This window comes from Mesoplodon bidens (genome assembly GCF_964165515.1).
Source record: "Mesoplodon bidens genome assembly, chromosome: 8".
Lineage (NCBI taxonomy): Eukaryota > Metazoa > Chordata > Mammalia > Artiodactyla > Ziphiidae > Mesoplodon > Mesoplodon bidens.
Genome location: NC_138165.1, coordinates 9,912,206 through 9,938,164, shown reverse-complemented (window position 1 = coordinate 9,938,164; position 25,959 = coordinate 9,912,206). Strand labels below are relative to the sequence as shown.

The 25,959-nt window shown below is 36.5% G+C and overlaps 1 protein-coding gene across 5 annotated transcripts in view; it reads left to right on the top strand.

Moving 5' to 3' along the window:
* The window catches only part of DPP10 (dipeptidyl peptidase like 10), a gene marked incomplete at both ends in the record, with an annotated part of 1,352,958 nt that overhangs the window by 1,199,250 nt on the left and 127,749 nt on the right, over window positions 1–25,959 (top strand). For all 5 annotated transcript variants that reach the window (XM_081242278.1, XM_081242277.1, XM_081242276.1 and 2 more), the window contains 2 exons: window positions 9,891–10,011; window positions 20,490–20,644. In XM_081242278.1, the coding sequence (XP_081098404.1) occupies window positions 9,891–10,011; window positions 20,490–20,644 (276 nt within the window). The remainder of the gene's footprint in view (window positions 1–9,890; window positions 10,012–20,489; window positions 20,645–25,959) is intronic.

Sequence of the window (25,959 nt, the reverse complement as noted above, 5' to 3'; positions counted from 1 at the left end):
TTTGTAATGCCCTTGCTGCAAAACAAAGGCTGAATGCTACTTGAGCTTTTTGCTGTGTTTTGTTAAAACAAAAGTCCTCTTTGGATTTCTTTCGGTTAGCAAAAGTAGGAACTAATGTAATAGGTCTTTCGTAAAAGTGAAGTGGCATAAAGCGAACTTTCTCAAAGTGTAGATATCTGCATCTAATGTACTATAGTATGAAAAATAGAATGAAGGTAATTATATTAAAAATTGATCCTCAAACGTTTATCCAGTCAAAATTATCCTGATAATTACACTTTATGTCCCAGAACTGAACAAGAACATAGCCAAGTTTGGCTCCTCACTTAAGATTGTTCACTGATTTCTTTTACTTCTCTTTATGTTATCCAAATTGAATATTTTCGAAAATCACTTTTCCTTTGAAAACTTAGACTATCTTCTAACTAGTTTTAAGTCTCTTAAAAAAAAAAAAAAAAAGCTTATCTTGTCCCTGGAAGCATAATGACATGACAGAAAGGGTCTGTTTTGTCATTTTATTGGATGGATGCAAGTGAGGAGAACTGAAGAGAGTGAAGCAGTGAATAAACTACTGCAAACACCAAACATGAATTACTAAAAATCAGAAATGACTCTTTCAAACATCCTCTTACATTCTTTCACCCACAAAATAAAAAGTTATTAGGGTATATTGTGTTACAGTTACACATACATCAGAGATAGGGTTTAGTTATACCCCATTGTAGCAGACAGATAACTGAAGCACAAGGAATAATCATTTCTGTAGACTCTCACATGGAGAAAAAGAAGAAGGAGACAACAAGGAAGTATTTCAAGTGCTTTTTGTCCTGCATTTCAAGTTATGCTTGAATTTAAATGACTCTCATCCTCAGTTGATCATTAGCTCAATTAAATTTAACTTTATAAGAATATTAACTAGAATAAGCAAATTAATTCTAGGCATAAGACATTTCATTAATAAGTTGGATTTTTTATTATTATTTTACTGATATCCAGTATTTGGGGAGGATACAGTAGAAAATGTTTGGATATTCTTGTATTGAAAAAAACGGCCTGTATTTTTCATTTGTACCCAGGGATGCCTTGAAATTGCCTGAAGTGGAATAAAGAGTCTAGAGCTGTGGGTAAAATGTGCATGGGAGATAGCCAAGGCTGGTTCCACCTTCTGCATTTTTCAATTTGTTTTCTTATCAACATGCCCATAAACTGGAAAGCATTAGGCACAGACACATTGATAAGCTTATGAGAATTATGCTTCCAATCTCCCTCAATCCTCAGTCATGGAATCTCTTTTTAAAATTTTGGAGTCTCCATTTGAAATACAAGGAGTTACAATACAAATGTAAAATCAAATTGTTTTAGCATCAGAGAATAAAATGCATATGCACCATGCTTTTTGCTAATCCTGGGATGGATGAAAGCTGGAAAGAAACAGGGGTTAATTTAGCTTGCTCCCAACATAATTGACAGTGAAGGGCTTTCTTACCCATGAGGCTTTGAAGGTTAAGCTGCCGCGTGTCACCTGGTAATTAGGATTCCTGGAAGTAAGCGAGAGACATGGATTCACGTTCATTTCAACTGAAAATGAATTCATTAAATAGATTTCTGAAAGCTCTCAGAACCAATGAGAAAGTTGGAATTCCAGGACTGGAAAATGAACAGGATCCAGGAGGGGTCAGGCATTGTTGAGCATAGGATTTGTTTAGGAAAATTTGATTACAATGCCACAGGAATCTGTGATTAGGATACTGCAACTGGCAGCTACATCAGTCTCACAAAGAGCACTGCCAGGATTAGATCCCATGTCTCTTTGATAGAAATCCCATTTTCTACACTTTTGCTTTTATTTTTGTTTCCCATTTCAAGTTCTACTGCTATGACACATGTTGGGCAGTAACATGTCCTGCTAAATCAATATCGTCATACATTGGTTTTGTTTTTCTTTACTGGCCACATCTACATTAATTTGTGTGTGCTTGTATTGGAATGCAGCATTAGATTGTAAGATATCGTCCCTATATCCCCAAACTTAGCACAGCATCTAGACTGTAAACAGTCCAGATACCTATTTGGTTAATGATAAAGGACTAGAAAAAAAGGGTAATAAGACAAGAGATGGAGTGGTGAAGGAACAATGAAAAAGAAGAAAGTGGAGTAGAGGGAGAAATGGATACACAATGACTAGACAATACCATCCTCTAGCATTCTGACACATATAAATCAGCACATTAAAGTTTTTTAAAAAATAATATAATAATGTTGATTGTCTTCAGTGTGTTGCAGTTTATTTCTTGGGGCTCATAGGTATTTTTAATTGATCTTTCAATTATCAAAATGATCAATTTATCATAAAGTTTTCTCTTACCCTAAATGAGGTTTAGGGAATGACACAGCCAAGAGATAGTCTGTTGTTACATTTCATTGATTGGAGTTGGTTTTCAATTATCTGTTTGCTTGCTTTTATCTGGTATCCATTTTTCTCCTTAAAAAAATGGATAAAAGGGCATTGGATTTGGGGAGTGACTTACATAATTATGAATTTAAGACAAAAGGATGTATTTCACTTCTTTGGGAATGCATAATGTTCTGTAAAGCTTTTAAGAAATAAGAACTCTTTGAAAGGGCTTCCTGATATGAATAATTGCAAATGTCAAGGGATGAGAGTTCTCTGATAGTGATTCTATCTCTAGAATGTCAGGTACTAGTGCAAAGGTGACATGAATGATTTGAGTGAGTTATTCTATCCCGGGGATGGTTCTATAGAGAAATGAAAGCAGTACTCTATAACCCACAGACAGATTTATTCAAATCTAAAATGTCAGAGGTAATCAAACTATTTAACTTGTGCTCATAGCTTTACTTTGCATTACATAAATGGGCTCTCAGAATTTATTACACACTGGCAAATTAAAGAAACAAAATTTTTATAAATTTCAATGATATACTGTGGCTTTCAGTAAAATATTGATAATCTTTAAGGTAGCATTTTCAATGAATTATGATTACTGATAAAATTCTGCATAATTTTTTCCTTTTTCTTTAAGTTAACATAATGCAGCAAATATGCAGAGCTGATTCTTGTGAACAATCCCATTTTCACAGTGCCCAGAGTAGAAACAGAGCATCATTCATATACCATAAGACCCCTGCTTTGCTCTTTACTGGTGCTACCAAACCAAACTTGGGTCTGCTCACCCACCACACAGCAAAGCTAATCTACTGACACTGGGTTGTGGTGAAGGCAAGTACAGCATTTATTTGCAAGATGCCAAGCAAGGAGAATGGGTAGTTCATGCTCAAAAGACCCAAACTCCCTGATAGCTTTCAGGGAAGGGCTTTTAAAGGCAACATTTGGAGTGAGGGTTGCAGCTCGTGAACTTTCTTCTGATTGGTTGGTGGTGAGGTAACAGGGTGATTTTTCAGGGACCTTAATCATCAACCTTCTGGTTCCAACCAGTCTTGGTTCGATGTGCTTGTGGTCAGCATACAGTTACCATCTTCCACCTGGGTGGGGATCTTAGTTTTTGCATAACAACTCAAAGATATGTGTCAGATTATTATGTGTATTCCTTAAGAAGGAACTAGGACTCTCTTTTATCCCTAAACTATTGTTTCTTGACTGCTTTTCCTTTGTTTCTTCATTCCCTCACTTCCCTAATTATTAACTGCTTGAGTCTGTTCTTTGTAACTCAGGGAAGTCCTAGGAGACAAAAGCCTTTTTTCTACAAACAAGAAACTGGGGACACAGAAGGGCTTTTATACCCAGGAGGGCCCCACAGTGTCCTGCTCAGTTTCACTAGCACTATTCCCCACCAAGGGTAATTATTATCATAACTTGCAACACCATTGTTGACTATTACAGATAGCACTGCTATGAGCATTCTCATATATGTTCCTTGATATATTGGGTTCCCATATACATATATTGGATGTATATCTATATACATTTTTGTTATGGATATATATCCATATACATTTCCTTGGATGGAGTTGCTGAGTTTTACAGTTATGCACATGTTCTGTTTTGGTAAAAGCTGTTACATATATTTACAAAGTGATTGTACCAATTCACTCTCCCACCAGAAGAGATGAAAGTTCCACTTGCTTTACATCTTTGGCAACATTATTATTGGCTCTCATTTTCACTTTAGCCATTCTAATTGTAAAATCAAAATGCTCTGATTTTTTTGTCTGTTTATATTCTTTCGTGTTACCAAAATAATCTGTTATATAAATCAAAATAAGGACCTTTTATTTATAAGTTTACACTTAAAGTCTTTAAAGAATAATTCCTCCAAGTGTTTCCTAGACTGAAATGTAGCATATTGCTTAAAAGGGAAAATTTTACTTCAAATCCAATGGAATCATATCCATTAATGGAATATGGCTTAAATATTTCAAACATTTTTATTTTTTTTAAAATATTTAAATGTCTTATGTATGTGATGGAGTTCAAGGTGGCTTATTGATAAAAAAGTATTATGTACATAATTATATGCGTTAATACTGCCCATATGATAAAATTTTCTTATTTATTGAAAAATGATAACATCTGAATCTAATAATGATGCTAAATCACTGCAAAATCTTTTTTGTGTGATTTATTTCCAAAGTAATATTACATGAAATTCACTTTATTAACATATATTTAGTTTAATATAAATTATTTAAGAAATTGATAAGCTGGAATAATTAAAAATTAAAATCTGTTCCTGGTAAAGCAAAAGGCAAAGATTCCACACAAATTTTGGAGCCACTATTGGATCAGGAAGTATGATGAAGTTGGAGTATGGTTAGTGGTCCAGGAGCCAAAAGAAGCAAGGATATGGTTATCTGAATGTTCACATCTATTAGGGCAGGTTGAAAGATAAGAACTGCATAGATTTGAAGGGTATGAAACTATATATATATACAGCTACTTAGTCACTATTGTTGAAGCTGGCATGCAAAAGCCACTGCCAAAGGTTAAATGTCTTCCAGTTCCTAACTAGCAGCTTTCTCATATTTGCAGAAAGTAACTAGAACCCATCAAGCAAAGAAGCTGACAAGACTAGTTTGCAAAGGAATCTTAGAATTGTAGATTTCAGGTTTCTGATGACACAGTAATAGAAGACTATGGGGGGTTAGGGGGGCAGGTGTGGGCCTGAGTACCAAAAGACAGCATTCAGGGCTTCCCTGGTGGCGCAGTGGTTGAGAGTCCGCCTGCTGATGCAGGGGACACAGGTTCGTGCCCCGGTCCGGGAAGATCCCACATGCCGTGGAGTGGCTGGGCCCGTGGGCCATGGCCACTGAGCCTGCACGTCCGGAGCCTGTGCTCCGCAACAGGAGATGCCACAACGGTGAGAGGCCCGCGTACCACAAAAAAAAAAAAAAAAAAAAAAAAAAGACAACATTCAATGTATATCTGTTGGTGAGATCCCTGCTAGTGTACGTTTGTATTAGTATTGGCATTGTCTGATGCACAAAAATGGATTCATGTTGAAATAATTTTCTTGTTTTGTGCCTTTTGTCACTTGACACTATCTCAGTGAAACACCTCCAGGTCAACTCATGTAACACTAATTTATTCTCTTCAAAGCCCGAGTGTTACTACCTGATGTGGATGGATCATAATCCATCCAGGCAAGCACTTTGATGGGTTTTCATTTTGACTCTTCTTTTTGGCCATCATAAACACTGCAGAAATAAATATCACTCTTCATCATTCTGTACATATTGATGGTTTTCTGTTATTGTTTTGTTTTTCTTACAAGACAAGGTCCCAGATTTGGGATTGCTGATGAGATGGAATATGTTTTGTTTTCAGTTGCCATATTGTTTTTCAATATGCTTATCACATTTTATATTTTCACAGTCAACATAGGAAAGGACCCCTTTCACCACATCCCTGCCAGTAATATATGTTATCTGGGATAGTTTCTTAATTACAACTTTTTCCCAGAAAGCAAGCCACAGTAGAAGGCAGCCCAAATACTATCCCAACTTGGCTGTGACTTTGTAGATTCTCTTACACCATTACAACATATGGGGATTTTTGAATGATTTGTAGTTTTCTAATTTAAAATTATCATAAAAATCACTCAAATCAGTGAAGGAGGAATAGCTTTTCAGTAATATTTCAGCTAAAATAGATCTAACATTTAATTATATTTCTGTTTTATTCTGATGTTCCTTTTCAATTAAACTGGCTGAAAGTTCATAAGAGTCTGCTCTTATAAGTTTGTATTAGGCATTGTCTCTGGTTAAACCAGTCACAGTAGGGTAATTTACATTATAATTGCTCTCAAACCTATAATCCTAATGACTTTTAACCTCAAATGTTCATTTATTGCCATATGTCCATCACAAGTTGGCTGGGGCTGGGGAAGGAATTTGTTCCATACCTCTTCACCCAGCAATCCTGGCTGCTGGGGCATCCATCATCTTAAGCATTACTGGAGTTGCACCAAGGGAAGAGAAGGCAGAAAGTTGAAAATTGGCTCTTAAAGCCTCCTGCACAGCAATGACACATATTGTGTTTAATCACTGGTAATGAGTAATATCAATTAACACATTGATAGAATAATTTCCTGGGTCATTTACTACATATTTCTCAGTTTGTCACAGCATGTAGTATTTCAGCTGTCCTCCTGTTGCCTTTGTTGTGACTTTACCAATTTGGAATTATTTTATAAGTGTACTAAGACCATGGATTTTGAAAAACTGTGTAGTCAGCTTGCTCTATTAGCTGAAAAATTAAATGGTCAAATTGCTATCCATTTCTATTTGTTATACTGTTTAGATAGCTCATTGAAGGAATTGATTGATGGCATCAAAAATATTATGACAGTTTAATCAGTAACATTAGGATAAATGGCATTAATGTTTGTCGTATTTTCAATGTGATTTAAATCTAGTCATAGCCCTTGATCATTGCCCTTTGGATCCAGCTTAATTTCATCAGTGTGCCAAGATAGTACCTGGGAATATTTGCAGCTCCTATATTGCTAAAGTAGTGGTGAGAGTTTGTGACTATTATTTGAAGCTAATGTAATTCAAGGAAATACTGTGGTAATTTAAAAGTGTTTAAAAGACTATAAATGTATATTTTCATAAAGGCAGCCGCTAATTTTTTGTCCACAGAAATAAAGATCTTGTGGATATCCCCTGATATTACAGATTTCAGCAAGTGGCATTAAAATTCTGATTCCATATTGCTTGTTCTTTTACATTGAAACAGATGTCAGTTTCATGTGGATTTTGAACATCATCCAATCTGTTCTTCAAATACAAATGTAATTACTGGTCAATGGTTTTGGTATCCAAAACCATTTATACATCTGCTGAAATCGTGGAGTTTTTATTAATTGTTTTGACTTAGAGTTTGTTCCCTTCAAAAAGCTGAGGATTTGGAACAATATTACATTGGGTTAAGTAACCCTTTTTAGTTTTTTTAAAAGATTTATTATTTATTTATTTATTTTTGGCTGTGTTGCGTCTTCGTTGCAGCATGGGGAATCTTCACTGAGGCATGTGGGACCTTTCGTTGCAGTGCGTGGGCTTCTCTCTAGTTGTGGTGTGCGGTTTTCTCTTCTCTAGTTGTGGCATGCAGGCTCCAGGGTGGATGGGCTCTGTAGTTGCAGCACGCAGTCTATCTAGTTGAGGCACTCAAGCTCAGTAGTTGTGGCACGTGGGCTTAGTTGCTCTGTAGGATGTGGGATCTTAATTCCCTGACCAGGGATCGAACCCAGCTGCCCTGCATTGGAAGGTGGATTCTTTACCACTGGACCACCAGAGAAGTCTCAAGTTACCCTTACTTTTGATAATAGTCCCATGTGCTTATATAGCATGAGTGTGGATGATCTGAATTTCTATTTACTTACAAGTCCTAATAGAAGATTATGGTACAAAAAGAGGATTCCCTCCAAGTAAAGCCGATTTTGTGTGACTATTTCATATACTGTTTGTGAAAGGCAAAAGGAGGTAGTATACAAAACACATAAAGTTTAAGCTTTAAATGGCTACCATAAAGCTAATATTATTTCTCAGTTATGAGGGGTTGTGAAAGTCATAAAAAAAACTTCCATCCAGTTTTAAGATACCTGAGATATAGTTCTCAAACTTTTGCCTAAGTGGGACCTGCATATTTTCAATAATAAGTTTATTTCCTATATTCTTATCACTTGAAAACTTTCTAAATGAAGTGAAAGCAATGAATATCATTTGTTAATACCACCCCCTACTACCCCTACTGCTATGACTATTCTACTAACTATTCCTAATATATAGTCGACATAATATAATCAACCTAATAGTCAATAGTTTGGGATAATTTACACTTTGGCTGAAGCTGTAGAGGTTTTGTTTTGATTTAGATTCTGTAGCGCCTGCAAAAAGTGTAAGGTTTTTGAACCAGATTATCTTGCGTGAAGTCAGCCCTGCTCCTAGCAATAGCCACATGTGTTACATGTTCTACATTCATCACCTCATTTATTCTTCACATCAGATCTCTAAAGTAGGTGTGAGACATCCACATCTTATAAAAGAGAGGATTGAGATGTAGAAAGGTTAAACAAATTATCCAAGTTATTTGGATTTTAAATTTAGGCTGCCTGATTATAAACACATGTTTAAACACCTATTATATCTTTTTTAATCTCCACCCCCAACAATTCTTATTCTTATTGTCATCCTCACCTGTAATATAAACAGCAGGTAGTAGTGGAATGGTTAACTAGATACACTCACTGTTAAGTGCTTGCCAAATCACCAGAATCAAAGTAGAATATCAATCAAATGTTCTGGATATTAATATTGCCTTCATTATTGTGCACATCAAGGTTTAAAATCTAAGACCTCATGATTAATCAGACAATTATTTCAGAAGTTCTTGTGTTTGCTCTATCTGCTTTTGTGCAGTGATCCTATAGCATGCTGGAACACATGAGCACTAGGCCATCTTTCACATTCTTAGTAGAAGGTCACTCTAAATAGCAATTTGGCTTTCACTGAACAATATTCTACTCCCCGCAACAAGTAGATGAAACATGGCTCTGTGACAGTTATATCACACAGACCAACAGTTTGAAATGTTTGGCATTTCAAAGTGAATTATAAATAATTTTATCCTGAATTATCTCTATTAAAGATAGTTCATTTTTTGTGGACAGACACTGTTTAATTTCTACTGCTGTTCCTGTATTGGGACTATTGTTGTTGCTGATGATGATGTTGATATTATTTTGTAAGACTCTGTAATGTATTCATATTGAAACTCTTTCTTGAATCCTCAAGCACAAGGTTATTATTACTGCTATGCTATTTAGGAAAGAATTACCAAGGAAGACTGAGGCATAGGGAGGTGTGTTCCACTTATCAATCTGAAGGAGATTTGCCAGTGTTTCCCTTCATTAGTGGATCTTTGAGTTGAGCTGGAGAGAATCAGAGACATTCTCTAAAGATTATTTTATTGATCACCAATGCATTTTTTGGTAAAAGACCCCAAATTGAGGTTTTTCGAGTTGTTTGCTGTTACTAAAATGGCATCTAGTACAGTTGTCAGTCTCTTAAGCCTACAGAATGTTATCTCAAACCCAAACCAATGTTGTGGTATGAGAAAAAGATTGTTGAGTAGATGAAACATTGTTGTTGAATATATGGATTTAAAAGCTTCAATAGCTAGTACCATGTAATTTCTAAATGATAACTGGATATTATATGATAGAGAAAGAAACAGCCATTAATAATTGAAAGCAATAAAAAATATACATTAAATAAAAACAAATTGAAAGCAGGCAAATAATAAAACACGTAGCTCTTCAGCTCTTACTCTATAAAATGAAAGTTTTAAAAAAGGCTTCCTAATATTTTTGGTTTTTTGGTTTGTTTGTTTTACATGTTTCCTGATCCAGATTTATATTTTTGAAAATAATATCTACTATCAACCTGATATAAAGAGTAGTTCATTGCGACTGACATCTTCTGGAAAAGAAGGAATTATTTTTAATGGAATTGCTGACTGGTTGTATGAAGGTGAGTGAATAGATTTAGTTTCAAAAGAATACAAATGATATATTTTTATACAAAATCTATAAGAAAAATCTGTTCAATTATAACAATACTTATAGCACTATTTCTTCCTCTCATTTCCTCTCAAAATTGCCTTCATGCTTTCATATCTTTGCATCTGCTCATGTTTTGACTGGTTATGATTTACATCTACTTATATAATTCCATGTTTGAGATATATATATATATATATATATATATATATATATATATATATATATATATATATATATATCTCACATATATACACACACATATACACATTTTGTTCAGGCTAAATAGATCTTATTTTTGGTGATGCTTAACTAATGAAAGTGAATAATCATCTTACATCACTCTGGAAGTAGATGCTGAATTTTTCTGACTCTGGGAAAGAATAAACAAAATCCTTTGCTATTCAAAAAGTTCATGAAAGCCACTTAATTATTAGTCATTTCCATTAAGAACATTCTGTCACATTTTAAAAGCCACTGTATAGGGACCAAAATATTCAATAAAACCTACCTAAAAAGTTATTTATAATAACTGTTGAATCAAGTTTTCATAATAGCTGAGAATATAGGAAGGAATCAGGTGATGAAAACCTCTATCCAATTTTATCATGTACCAATTATCAGCTAGTTATAGGTACAGATTGCCTAGGAAAAACTCAAAGTGTGAGTTTAAAACCTATGATTCAGACTCTACAACTGATCTTGGCAAAATACATCAAAATTTAAACTAAGTTAGTCTATTAAATTAGAAATTATAAAGTAAGAATCTTCCAGAGAATAAATTTTACTCTTGAGCACTACTGGCAAATGCAATCTTTCTAGCTCAGAGTTGCTACTTTTAATTATGTAAGAAAGTAAATCATTTAGTTTATTCATTCATTCGTTTCATTCATTCATGCTCTCATTTGACAGATATTATTGAAGACCTACTATGTTCCAAGTACTTGTGTAAGTGCTGAGATACATCAGGAAACAAAACAAAGTTCTGCTCTCAGGACTTTACACTAAAAGGAAAATGTTGCTGGGTGGAACTATATTGTAGCCCTCAAGATTTACACATATATGTGTACATGTGTATTTATATCTATAATGTATTTTGTGTATAAGCTAGCATCAAATAGTAAAAGCCACAGTTTATTCTGAGGAGTAGGGGAACCTACTCTGGAAATATCAGTGATAATTATACTATGAAATTTTACAAAATGAAATGCACAAACAGATTAGTAGTGTTCTTTGGTTGAGAGTGTCAAAAACTGACTCTGGCTTTCTTATTTCAAAATGATGGATTATTAGAGGGGACTGAGACACCCCAATGAATTGAAAAACAGGTGAGGAACAAACTTGAAACCTTGGTAGTTCTGAGAATCTAGGTAGTAAGAATTAACCACCTCTTACCTAGAGGATCTAGGAAAGACACACCTTTTATCTTCAAAATATTTTTGGTACTGTAGGAGACCCTGAAAGATGAAGAAACAATGCCAATGCAGTGTACTAAGTAATGAATCACAGTAAACACAGGATTCTATGAAAAAACAAAGGAGTCAGACTTAGCCCATTTTAGGGATTTGTAAATATTTTCTTAATGGAGAAAGCCTCTGAGCTGAGCCTCAAAGAATAAGTTTAACACAGAAGAAACCAGGAAAGAAAAATCCAAGCAATAGTTAAAAACTTGAAGAAGCATAGAAGGGTTAAATAGCATAGTGTGTGCCCAGGGAACTAAAATCAGCTTGGTATTATTGAGGCATAAAATTTGAGAAAAGGAAGGCAACAAGAACCAAGAGGCAGTAACCCTAAAAATTATCTGGGATTTCAATTATTTTTCCACTATTAAATGGGGAAACTAATACAGCTTTTCAGGAAAGGAAGTGTCAAGATTAGATCTTCCACATAAATAGATAATTTTGGCTAGAGTGTAAAGCTGGATTTGAATAGTGAAAAGAACCAATGAGCAGCTATAAGGCTTTTTCTATGTTCTATCAAGAGATAATGACTAGGATTAAAGCAGGAAGAAGGAAGGAAGATTCTAAAATTGATGAGACAGTAAAATAGGTAGATCTTAGTGTTTAAATGGACGAGATGGATTGAAGAAGTCAAGAATGATTCTTTGGCTTCTGGTATGGATCACTAGTAAATAGTGGTGGCAGACACAGTGAGTAGACATCAGAAGGAACAGTAAACTCAGGGAGGAGAGGATAATTTAGCGGGAACATTGGTGCTTCACGGTGTGCTAGTTTGCTACATTGGGTGACAAAATGTGATCCTTAACATTCAAGAAATTTTGAGTCAACTAGGGGTAAACCCAATGTAGAATGTACTGACTTGACACTGATCAAGATTTGGGCCTCTGTCCTTTAGGGAAGGCTTCATATAGTTTATGGAATTACATATTTGAGGAAATTATAAGGAGAGAAATTAAAGACCACTCTTTGGGAAATAAGGTTATCTTAATTAGAGAATAAAAACTTATATATTGGGGCTGAAACTGAACAGTGTGTTGAGGGATAAGCAGGACAAATGGGTAACAGAAACTTTTGTTTTGGGGATGACACTGTAAGTCTGATACTTTCCAAAAAGGGGGAAATGGAAAAATTATGGGTTTTGCCATTCAAATTAAATTCAGTCCTTTGGGCTCATATGTTCTAGGTATACTAGGAAATTCCAGATATGCTATGTGAGTTAATTCTTACAATGCTAGTATATCTAATCACTTACTGAAGAAACCGTGACTCAGGGATGATAGGTGACTTGGACATGACCTCAGCATTCACGAGGGTAGAGCTGACACTTGAATGTGTCTCTTCAAAGTCAGTGCTTCGTCCTGGGCTACTCCACCTGTTACGGTGCAGGGCCTTTCACTCTTCCCTAAGGGATGACATGCATTATGGACCTAAGGTGTTAGATTTCCCTGGTCTGTTTCATCAGCCAAAGACTCTGAACCCTACTCTCCATGGACTTACCTCAATTCTTGCTTCAATTCCAAGAGAAGGGACCTTACGAAGGGAATAAGTGTTAAGGTTTGGCAGAGGGATTTAGGTAATTCATGCATCATTGATTTTCCCTCAGCATTTTGATTGGCATCCCCAACCTATGGTTCAAAAGTCCCACACGGGGTTTAATCACTTACTATCACTTTGCTTATCCAATGTATCAACACCTCCCAGAATCCAGACCTTCTCTTTTCCTTCAGTATACTCACGAAAAGGCAGTACTACCTATTAGAAATGCATATGATCTTCAACAGTATATATGTGATACTCTAGTGTAGAGTTTCCTTTTTATTACTTTGCAGGAATCAATTATAATATGAATTAGCATGTGTGGGAAAGCCAAGAAGGAACATGTAACATTTCCACTTAGTTTTTCTAAATTGAAATTTACCTTCTATAATTATCATAGGAAAAGATTAGAAGAGTCACATAAAAGATAATAAAATGTTTTTATGGCAAATTTTAAGTGCGTTAAGGGCCAGGCCAATCTGTGAGTGTGCCTATTGCTCCCAACCACAGTCACTAATGTGGAGTCTTTAAAAGTCTTTTAAAAGTGTAATTGTTTCTATTTCTAGTATTACTCAATTCCTAAGGAAAGTAAAAGCAAATAAAATATAATGTGGGGCTTCCCGGGTGGCACAGTGGTTGGGAGTCTGCTTGCCGATGCAGGGGACGCGGGTTCGTGCCCCGGTCCGGGAAGATCCCACATGCCGCGGAGTGGCTGGGCCCGTGAACCATGGCTGCTGAGCCTGCCCATCCGGAGCCTGTGCTCCGCGACGGGAGAGGCTGCAACAGTGAGAGGCCCGCGTACTGCAAATAAATAAATAAATAAATAAAATAATGTGTTTTAAAGAGTTGGTGAAGTTCATGGGGAATTCCCTGGTGGTCCAGTGGTTAGCACTCCATGCTGTCACTGCCAAGGGCCTGGGTTCAATCCCTGGTCTGGGAACTAAGATCCCACAAGTCATGCAGAGTGACCCCCCCCAAAAAAAAAAAAAAAGAGTTGGTGAAGTTCAGAAGAAAAATAAAACATTGTGCTCAAAACGAAACATTTTAAATATAATTTACACAAAGCACCTCAAATCTTATTCATACAAATTGGCATATTTAACGTGGTAACTTAACAAAATATCAAATCAATATTTTGTTTAAAAAAGGTAAAGTTCACAGCTGCCAAGTTTACAACTTTGAAAATCTCCATGAAGTATTGAATCTATTAAATAGAAACAAAAAATGACTGTCACTTTCAATTATTTGAATAATGGAACTGACATGCCTAAAAGATTTATAAATATATTTTAGAATCTCATATTTTAAAGGAATCCTTCTTTGAAATTCAATCTAACAGTTATTGAGCACATATATTTGTCAGACATTATCTGACAGCAATACCATGAGGAATATGGGTTTCTATGTTTTGGGTATTTCCAACTTAATGGAGTGAAAAACTGTAAACAGTTATTATATAATGAACCATTTGGAGCATGGTAAATAGAAATATAAATAGAACTACATGTCATCATATTAAATATATGTATAAATAGAATTAATTCTGATGCGTTGTGGGAATATAGGGTGGTTTATAGAAGAAATGGTTTTTGCATTGAGCTTTAAGAACGACAAGAATAAAGAGGTGGGAGAAGAAAATTACAAGATAAATGATATGCTTATCAACAAATTGGGATTGTTGCTTTTTTGTTATTTGGTGAGAATAATGCAAAATGCCTGTCTTCACTTTTTTTTGTGCCTTCTCATAGACACAGGAAGTCACATTCATCCATTCATTGATTCAACAAACATTCACTGAGTACTTACTAAATCCCAGTAAAACTGAACTGTGACATATAAAAGAAAAAAAGATTAGAGATGCAGCCATGGAAGTCAGAGGAAGATAGGATGATAAACAACAATGCTAAGTCTCAGGAGGTCAAACAAGCTAAGGATTCCAAAGTTACTGTTTGATTTGCTACCAGAATTTGACAAGAACAAAATCAGTCAATTGGTGCCAGAAGCAAGCCTGCAGTGGATGGAGCTGTAAATGGGAAGTGAGAAGGTTATGAACATAGACAATTCTTTCAAGAAAGTTGACAGATACAGGCAATAAAGGGAAAAAAATCAACCAAAACTCAGGGCTGACAGTAGATCCTCAGGAAATGCTATCTAAGTTGATAAACTACAAATGGATAAAATCAGCTTACTTTTTGGAATTGCTTGGTAATCTGAACACAATGGTTGTATATGAGTTAGTTTTCTGTGAGTGCTTTGTGTTGAGGCTGTATTTTTAAGTGTCTGTGATATAAAACCACGTGTGTTGAGAACTCCATCTGCTCTGCAGTGAGATTTTCTAAATCAGTGTAATAAAGACATTGAAGAGCGAAGCCTACATTGAAATGGAATGGAATACAATTTGTAAAAATACATTGTTTATAGATAATATAATTACAGGAAGTTTCAATCCATGAGTAAAAGTCCCTATTAGTTGCAATTAAAGAACGTGTGCCTTGTTCAAGAGGACTTTTAAGCAAATGCATGTTAAAGATTCTTTTATTTATCTACTTTCTATTCAGGTAGCTTTTTTTTTTTTTACCTGAAGGAAGTCACATAACTCTTTGTATATACTACTTTGCTATTTTATCATTTTTGTGAGGAACAACTTTAGGCCTAAATCACTCTAAAATAAATAAAAGTAGATGATATCCAGTTTCTATTGAATGGTGCCCTCAAATTGGGGCCATTCTTATTCTTGGGAAGTACTTGTGTATGCATACTTCAGCACCCAGGATAGAACCTGCTTCTTAGAAACCCTGAGTGTTGATTTGGGGCAACACAATCTGATCTCTCTGTACCTACAGGTCTTAATAAGACTTAGAGTTTACATGCACTCCATTGGCAGCATGTTTTTTCTTCAGTGTTACGTGGCTCACTCATGTCTCCTCACCTGAATTTTAAGTTACTTGAATAAATCAGGGTCAGGATCACTACTGGAAAAAAACTGGCACATTCAGAATAGTATTCAGCTTTATTTATGAAGGGCCACTTGTAAAAGGCAAGGAATATACAGCCTGTGGCTAGTAATGGTTTAGCCGTTAATACCTGAAGAGGGAAGGTGGACAGCTGTTACTAAGACCTAGAAGGAGGGAGCCCTGGAGTTTTCACAGTATTAGAAGCAGTGAGTTTTGGTTGAAGAAGACAGCCAAATCCACATGGTTTCCATGGGTGGAAACCAACAAAATAAATACCATGCACTAACTTTTTTCTCTTTATTTGATTTGCCTGGTTTCATATTGGCCACACTTTGAGTTTTTAAACTCAGACACCATGGGAATGTTCTTATTATTCAAATGAAAAGTTTGTGGCCCCAGAAGAGGAGCACACAAAGTCTCATCTGCTACCATTTCATTGTAGAGTGATATTAGTCCAGTTATATACCTGTCTGAAATTGACAGCCAATATTTGTGTTTTTCATATAAGGTTTGGGGGAAAATGGCCCCATTAAGAAAATAAATGACTTATCATATGGCCTTAATTGGTAGTCATAGCTCCTTTCCTGAACTATTCATTCCTTTTTCCATTTACCTTCAGTCAGCATTTTGACTAGATAGGTCATTCACCTGGTGCATCAAACCAAAACTTTATTCCTGCCAAATCTTATTCCTTTGCTTCCTCTTCTTAATTAGGTTGCTACCATTTTAGTTTTCCATTGAAATGGAAATTGGCATGTAGAAATGTGGAATTGGAAAATGAGATGGAATTAGACAAAAGGGTATTTGTGAATCCGCTAAATTCCAAATATCTTCTTCCTTTTCCTTCTTTATATAGTAAAGGCACATTTTCTTCCTGGCAGATGATATAAATCATTGACCCAGCACAGTGACTATGTTTTCTGTCAGTTTATTTTTCCAGTCACACTGAGCCCAAAATGGTCAGGGAACAATTTCAGCTTCTAATTCAGAGGAACAGAATTGTGACTATTTTCCTTGTTGGAGGCAATCCTCCCTTAGGTATTAGGACTTCTACACCCACCAAGCCCATTGTCATAAGGATAAGAAACAGAGTGTTGTGTCCAGTGGATTATTGATGTGATAGTGAAAGAGAACACTACACTTCCACCCCTTAGCTCCTAGATCTGTGCTTCCTGGTTATGCAGGCAGACACAAGGCTCCTCTGCTATGGACGTGCTCTGGTGGACATTAAGCAGGACCCTAATATCTGGGGGATAACATCCCAACTTCAAGGATGTTGTCCAAAAAATAGTGCCTAAATCGAGGTACAGCAGACTACTTTACTCTTCTGTCAAGCCTGGCTAGTGAGGAGCATGATGAAATCAGTGAATGCCATTCTGAGTCCATTGCCTTCCTTTTGCTGTAAAATATTTGCTATTTGGAGGTGACATAGTGTGGGTTATTGCGGTAATGGATAAGTTATTCTGTAAGTCCATGAACAGCAGTGCTGATAGGACTGCAGGTAGCAAAGACATGTCCATATCTGGAATATGTATCAATTTCTGTTATGGCAAAATTCTACCCTTTCTTGATGGAAGAGTTACCAGGTAATCCACCTGTCACCAGGTAGTCAGCTGGGCCAGCTGGGAAATAATGCCATGTCAAGAGTTTAGTAACAATCAATATCATTGGCAGCCAGAGACAAACTGGCATGCACTCGGTGGTCATACTGTCCATCTGGTCGTTGAGAGCCTCCTCTGCTATGGATGTGCTCCAGTGGACATTAAGCAGGACACTAATATCTTCAAATTTTTACATTTTTACCCCTCCTGACAAGTCCATGCACATATTTTCCCTAGACTTCCTGTCACTAATTCTGTGATTTTACTTTTCCATATCCCTGATCAGGTGGCCATTTATTAGTTACTGTGCATGAGTCTGGATGGACCTATGCTTCAAGCCAAGTCTCCTTCCGCAAGAAGTAGAAAACTAAATATCTTGTTTAAAAGTCTTCCAACTGGGAGAATTTATGTCTATTATAGTCTTTTGATGCCACTCCTGGGTAAGATTATAGTGCAGAGCCTGTCCAGTTCCACTGTGTTCAAGTACATCATGCAAACCTGCCCATAAACCAGGCCTACATTTACTCCTCCTCTGCCAGCTTATGTCAGGATGTCAGAGGCATAGGCATCCTGAGGCATAGATGTGAAATGAAGGAGAAAGGATAAAGCAGAGGATGCAGTACAATGGGCAGTTCACTTATACGTTCTAGTCCAGTTCCATATAAACCACTTCTATCTTATAGTGGAATATAGCTGTATGTGTTTAGTTTTATGGTCAGTGAATCAGATAAGAGTCAGTCATGATGGACAGTTTGGGTTGCATAATCACTTGGTATCCCATGGTCAGGCTAATTATTTCTACCATAGCTCAGTAGACAGCTGCTTTTGAATTGGGGAATATTTATTGGCACAGGAGAAAATGGCCTTTCCCTAATGCTTGTAATGCCTCTGCTCTGATTGTCATATGGTGATTGCCAGAAGCTTCACACAACATCTCTGGGAAGGACACTTGGATTACCATCGTATCTGCTGGGTCACAGGGTGAAGATGGTAGGAAAAATTGGACCATGGCCTTGAGCTGCTGCACAGCCCTCTCTTGCTCAGGCTCTTCTCAGAACTGGCAGTTTTAGAGGTTACCTGGGAATAAAACAGGTCAGCACATGTGAATGTAGTTTACGGTGTTCTTCAAAATCCAGAGTACAGGCCTTCTTTACTTTTAAATAAATATAATCCCAACAAATTTTCTCACTTTTTAATAGACATCCCAGTGTATCCCAGGCTACTATATCTCTAACCTTTTCCCTAGGGATGCAGCCTCTTAAAATTTACAGGAATTATGCTTTCACTCTGCCTTTATGCAGAGAAGGTCTAGCTCCCTTGTATAGGGGTTGCCTCAGTCAGCAAGAAGACTTGTGGAAATTTTGAGGTTCAAAATCTTCAGCCGACATTCCACTATAAAATGTGTTATTTATGAGACTGGTCCAGAAAGCAGTAAGTGTACTGCACACATCTACCCAAGCATCCTTAGCCTATTTGTCAGGCTCCCAATACTTCTCTACCAATATTGCTGTCTTAGCTTTAAAACACAAGTGAAGTTGAGACCCTAATTTGTGTTGCACCTCTGCAACACTGTCTATGTTCTCTCGGACCTCAGCCACATCTGCTCTTCAACTACAGAAGAGAGGGACTCCAAAGTTGCCATGGTGACCTTTTGTGTTTTCCTAATTTAGTTGTCATGATTTCAATTTCTGTTTATTCCTATGTAATCCCTCTGAGGTCTCATAAGAACTTCACTTATAATCTGTATCGTTGTCATTTTTGTAGCAACTGAGTGTCACAATCACTTGTCCTCCAAACACTTTTCCTCTCTAGCTGCATTTTATTCTATGTCATCACCAGTGACAATTGATTATTCATGATTCCATCCCTTGCTATGGATTATCTATGCTCCCAATTCCCCCCAGAAAGGTTATTATTACATCAAAGATCTCCAACCTAATCTCAAAACCTAATTTTGAAGGCGTCTCTTCTGAGTCTACTGCTGGTATTATGTTAGGGTCTTAAAAGGAAAAGAGTTAGCACATTCAATAATTTGAAAACTATTTATTTACAAAAAGATAATTTACAGAGGTGAAGGTGTAGGGGATCCATAAATGACAGAACTATAATCCAGACCAGTAGCAGCCAGGCAGTGTGCACCCCTATGATGATAGAAGTGAGCCATTATCAGATACAAAAGGAGAAAATTGTGTAGATGAGGCTGCATTGATAGGAGTAGTGAGATCATTTAAAGCACTCAGCAAGCCTCAGGTGACACTTCAGGACAGAGCCAAGGGAATACATACTCTGACTTTACTCTCCGTCTTCTAACCTCTTGCCAAGGTGCCATAGTGGCCATGCTCTAGAGAGCATGGGAGCCCTTTTGATATAGTTCATACAGGTTAATTTCCTGGGCCAGAAACCAGGTGTAGAAAAGTGGATAGTGGATCTGGGGTCACATGAAAGATATCCAGTCTATTTTTAAAATTTTATTTCCTTAGAGCTTAGAATAGTTTAATGAATCTAGTAGGTATTCCACTTGTTTGATGATGACAGGATGGAAATATGACTGAACGCAGATATGAATGAATAACGACACGAATATGGTTTTATGCCACGTTTCAGTCTTCAATTACTGTTCTCGTTCTTTTTACTCTGATAGTGCTTTCATCTCCTCTCTTCGCATTGTTGACAACCCATGAAATCCTGACTTCACTGCTTTATTCTTCCCTTTCTTTGCATCTTCTTTTCTTGGGATTAAAAGGGTAGCTCAGAAATAAAGAATTCTTCATGAAGTTGATAAAATCCACCACACTGTATAGAAGGTATTTATGTACAATGAAGATCTCAAGGACAGATGTTTGTGGGTCACTGAACCCACATCTACAGTTGTTTTCAAATAACACTCGTTTATTCTAGAGGAACTTCTGCATTCTCACATCGCCCACTGGTGGTCACCAGATGGAGAAAGGCTCGCCTTCCTGATGATAAATGATTCCTTGGTGCCTCACATGGTTATACCCCGCTTTACTGGAGCTTTGTATCCCAAAGGAAAGAAGTATCCATATCCTAAGGTAAGTAAAGTGGAAGTGCTGTTTGTCCGCCCTCTCTGTGTGCCAGTGACTTGATTGATAGTATTCTCGGTTCATGAACAAGTTGTCTTTGGAGAATAAAATAAGCCCCCTTACCAGTCAACAGAGTCATCATTTTGAGAGCTTGCAGTGGTCTGTGCGCAGTGCTTGTGTATGAACAGCTAAAGATGATTCAAGGGTGCGGGAACTTTTGCTGTATTTCTTTCACTTTGATACTCTCATTCTTTATCCCTCACCTTCCTAGTTGAAAAGAGGGTGAGAAAACAAAAGAAGCAGCATTGATCCCAGGGCAAAAGTTTCTCCAAGGTATATATTCTGTGAGTTGTTAATAGCTATTATACAGGAGCAAAAAGTGCCACAGTCAAATAAGTTGGGAATTCTCAGTTAAAAAAAAAAATCTAGCTTTTTTTTCCAGATGATTTCTTAGAGCACTTAATATACTGCTTCTTAATGTGTATTACAAATCTCCTATAAAAAGTAGACTGAGCATAAAGAATCTCTAGTAAGGGCTTCCCTGGTGGCGCAGTGGTTGAGAGTCCGCCTGCCGATGCAGGAGACACGGCTTCATACCCTGGTCCGGGAAGATCCCACATGCCACGGAGCGGCTGGGCCCGTGAGCCATGGCCGCTGAGCCTGCGCGTCCGGAGCCTGTGCTCCGCAACGGGAGGGGCCACAACAGTGAGAGGCCCGCGTACAGCAAAAAAAAAAAAAAAAAAAGAATCTCTAGTAAGGAATAGACTAAGCATAAATATAATCTCAATAAAAAATAGACTAGGGCTTCCCTGGTGGTGCAGTGGTTGAGAGTCCGCCTGCCGATGCAGGGGACACGGGTTCGTGCCCCCGTCCGGGAAGATCCCACATGCCGCGCGGAGCGGCTGGGCCTGTGAGCCATGGCCGCTGAGCCTGCGCGTCCGGAGCCTGTGCTCTGCAACGGGAGAGGCCACAACAGTGAGAGGCCCGCGTACCACAAAAACAAACAAACAAAAAATAGACTAAACATAAAGAATCACCAATAAATAATAGACTAAGCATGGAGAATTTATGATTATTAATATTAGCACGAGTATTATTTTGGCAGAGCATACTCTGGAACATACTTTATCAAATGCTGGGGTAGAACCAGAGCCAGGCATAGCTGGAATAGATGGAATTGTTTTATTGAGTGAAGTAATTATGGAAACCCTGCCCAGATAGCAAAACTATTTTTAAGTGTTGGGTGAGGCCTCTGAAAGCAGGCTGTGGAACCATCTGGAGTGTACTGGTTTTTCTCTTATATGTCATCATTAATTTTTTAAGGTCTCTTTCTTTAAAGTTTATTTTCCCCATGTTTACAAAACAAAAAAAGTGAGCCCCCCCCCAAGCATTAATCATGTAAGGATGTCTTATAGAAAACTTTAAAAATTCAAGTTTATACATTTTTAGCTCTTAATGAGGTAAGAGAAGGCTGCTGATTTCATTTAGAAGTCTTTATTAAGCCATTTCTTTAGTGAGTCGTACCTTGTGTTTCCAAAGTACAATAGGTTTTATACCTTTAAGTTTGTGCAGTACCTTAACTGGGCAGAGCCCTGGAAAAATTACCCATCACGTGTATTTTTCTACTCCTGCAATGAAGGCGTGGTTGGGGGGGATGACTTTCCTCATTTTCCTATCATCCACAAGACTCATGTTATCCAAGGTGGGGACAGGAGGAAGGAAAGTAGTGAATACAAGAGTCAGGGCTGTGAAGCCTGTTTCCTCAGGGAGATTCTGTGCTGTCTTTCTCCCCATCCTATCCTCCTTCCACTAGGTTGTAGTAACAGAGTGACTGATTGACAGTTACGGAAGACAGCAGGTTTGAGAGGAATAAGATTCCATGATTTTGAAATATTATTTTTAGGGTCTTCTCTGGACATAGATCTGAAAGCACGTATACTCAGTGCTCTTCAGGAAAAAATGGCAATTTGACCTAACAACAAAATAATTATATTTCCCAAGACATTTGTATGGTACTCCAAGAAAAGTACTTATGTCTTCTCCAATTGTAGATTTAGCCATGTTTTATGTATGACAGTTTGTGCGGGTACAACATACCTGTACCTGTTTTTTTTTTTTTTCCAGAGAAAAAATTAAAAGATTTTTGAAATATACTCTCACCCTATTTGATTTACTTATAATAATGAAAGTTCACCTGACAATGTAAATACAAAATGAAGAATGGGTCCATACTGTGAAAAGCACATGTCTATGGGCAAGACAGTCACTCAGAGCTGTTCAGTGTGTGCATTGCACAAAGGGAATAAAATCAACCCCAGGGAAGGGACCACTTTCTGTAATTCATTTTCCAAGGAGTGGGGATTTTAGGATTCACACAGAAGAGCTATATGTGATAGCTGCATCTTCGAGTTGCCTTCTCAGTTACAGACTCTTGGGGCTTGAACTTGGACACTCCTAGGCCTTATAATTTTATCAAGACTGAGGCAAACAAATGGACATACAGAAACATCTGAGAAAATCTAAATAAGTCAGCAGTAACTCAGAAGATACTGGGTTGACAAACCTAGACAATTTGTTTTTATTTAATAAGTTACTATTTAATTAATTAATATTTCTTAATAGTAAAGCTAGGCATAAAATAATAATAATGTTTGTTTACTAAATGGGTAAATCATGTGTGCTAATAATATGCTATATATTTTCAGGGAGACTTTTCACGTTTTTTCTTCATTCGGCCGTCTTCACAAGTGCCTCTGTTTTACAGTTGGGCCAACTAAGCTTCTAAAAGGCTAAGTCCTTTTATACAAGTCATAGTTATTTAGAGAACAGAGAAATAACTCAAATTTATTGATTCTGTCTCTCTCTCTCTTTCTGTCTAAAACTACCAGAGGTTAACTTGTATCTCAGAAGATGTAGCTGGAATCAAAATATGTCCTTGTCAAGTTAACGAATAGATATGGAGCTCTCTTTGCTCCATTAACTACAAATGACTCAGCTCTGTATGAGTAAAATTCTTAGCCTGTATATTTAATAAATGATGTATCTAATACGTGATGTATGTAATACATAATGAAGGCCCTGGGTGTGTATTAATGACTACCATTGAGGAGTAATAAAAATAAAGACAAATATTATAGTGGCCAAAGAGAAAGAATCCCAAGTCCTCAGGTGGCTGTCAGTAGAGATATCTGCCCAGGTGCTTAAGACAACGGGACTCAAAGAAACTAGGTCTGGGTTTTCTTCCTGTTCTCAGAATAAATTTCAGAATAATTTTTGGTCTATTACTTGAATTTTCAAAGTCTCATTATTTTCTACTCTGGTTTAAAAAAAATGTTTGTTAGTTTTTCCACTAACAAATGTGTTATTTTGATTTGTTCTTACTTATGCAATAAACTTCCAAAAAGTGGTGCTTTAGACATCAAAGTAATGCATAGAGTTCACACTAAATTGTTCTTCAAATTAAACTAGATTAAAACGAGTGTAGCAAATACCCAAAGTGGTCAGGTTTACTAATGAAATACTTACACTAAACAAATATATTTGTACTTTGCTTAGTTCAGCATAATTCAGAATTCATAAAATACCCTATCATTAGCAATTCAGCACAAAAAAGATGCACAGTTCTATCTCAGCAACTCAGGTTAATCTTCTTAATTAAAACATTATCTCGTTTAATGACACTTTGGTTGCCAGTAAAATAAGGTTAAGTATTATTGAGGCTTGTGTTTCAGAATCATAGAGGAAGGCTTCTATGGGTTTGCAGTCTTTGTAGCAAATTAGACTGTTAAAAAGTGAATAGATGAACTCCTCTAATTTGCAAACTATTGAAACAATTCAAATATTAAAGGGTACAAATGAACTTGCAATGTGCACTTAATTTCAAAACTCCAAGGAAAGAAATCAAATTGAGATTATAGAATGCTAGACAGCTGAATTTTGGAAACAGCTTAAAGTTTGGTTTTTGTCTAAAACTGACCATAGGTGTACACAACTTTCTTTTTAGATGTTTTCATTTCTTTACTTTCTTTCAGTTCCAGTAATTTCATACAAATTCAGAGGGAGATAACAGACTTGCATTGCCTTTGAACCAAACGGATGTTAAGTGGCTATGTTTTCACTTATCAATGATCCTCTTGTTTCATGATGGCTCCAAACTTTTCTCTTATTTGAATCTGAAAGTATTTTAAATTCATATAATAAATTAGTTGGCATTTTTCAAAAAATACTTTGTTATAGTAATGGCTTTCTAACTTTATCTTGTACTTCAATCATGGACTTTTAGACTCATGGTGTGTACACAACTTTTAATTTGTTTTCATGTGAAAGCTAACTGGGATACCAGTGATCCTGTACAGTCCTATAGACCTGAAAAAAACTGCCTTAATATGTGGTAATAACTGCGTATATCTTTGACAATGTATGTCATGAAATTAGGTATCACTGATAAGAATTCATAAAAATTGATCAAATTTAATTTAATTTCTCTTTTTCTTTAATCAGTTTTTTGAAAGATAAAAAATATGAACACAGTTTTTCACTCACTAGAAAAATCAGTGTCTGACCATTATTTTTTAATTCATGAGTTAATTAATTATATAATTAACTATATACTATTTTTTGGCACTTCTGAAAATCATCTTTTTTGTTAGTCCATATAACAAAAGTATGAGATGTTTTTTTCCACTGAAAGGAAATCTACTTTGGCTCAAAACTTCTGACTGTGACATATTCTCAGAGAAATGTCTCATTTTTGAGAATCAAATAAAATAATACTTGAGGATCTTTAACATCCTGTCCATGGTCCATATCCAATAAATAACAGTCAAAATTGAACCCAGATTTCTCTGATTCATAGATTAAACTGAACCAGTTCTCAAAATGTTGCCCTTTTACCAGCAATATCAGCCTCATCTGGGAAATTATTAGAAATGTGAATTCTCATGTCCCATCTAGACATTAAAAATGCTGGAGGTAGGCCTCAGCGGTCAGTGGTGTAATCAGCTTTCCAGGCCCTCTGGATGATTTTCATGCAAGTTCACCTTTAATAACTGATGAGCAGTAGTATATATCTATATATAGATATATGCACATATTTCAGTGTTTTAGCAACATTTGCATACTAATTATAATCATCTGGAAATCCTCTTACAACACAGGTTTTTAGGTCCACAACCAAAGATTCTGATTCTGGGTCTGAATATAGGTCCGTCCATTTGGGGCCCATGAATTTGTGTTTCTATGGTTCTAATTGATGCTGCTGGTTTTAAAAAAGCACTTTGAGTGACACTACTAAATACTCTTCCCCAGCTCTAAATTTTAACATA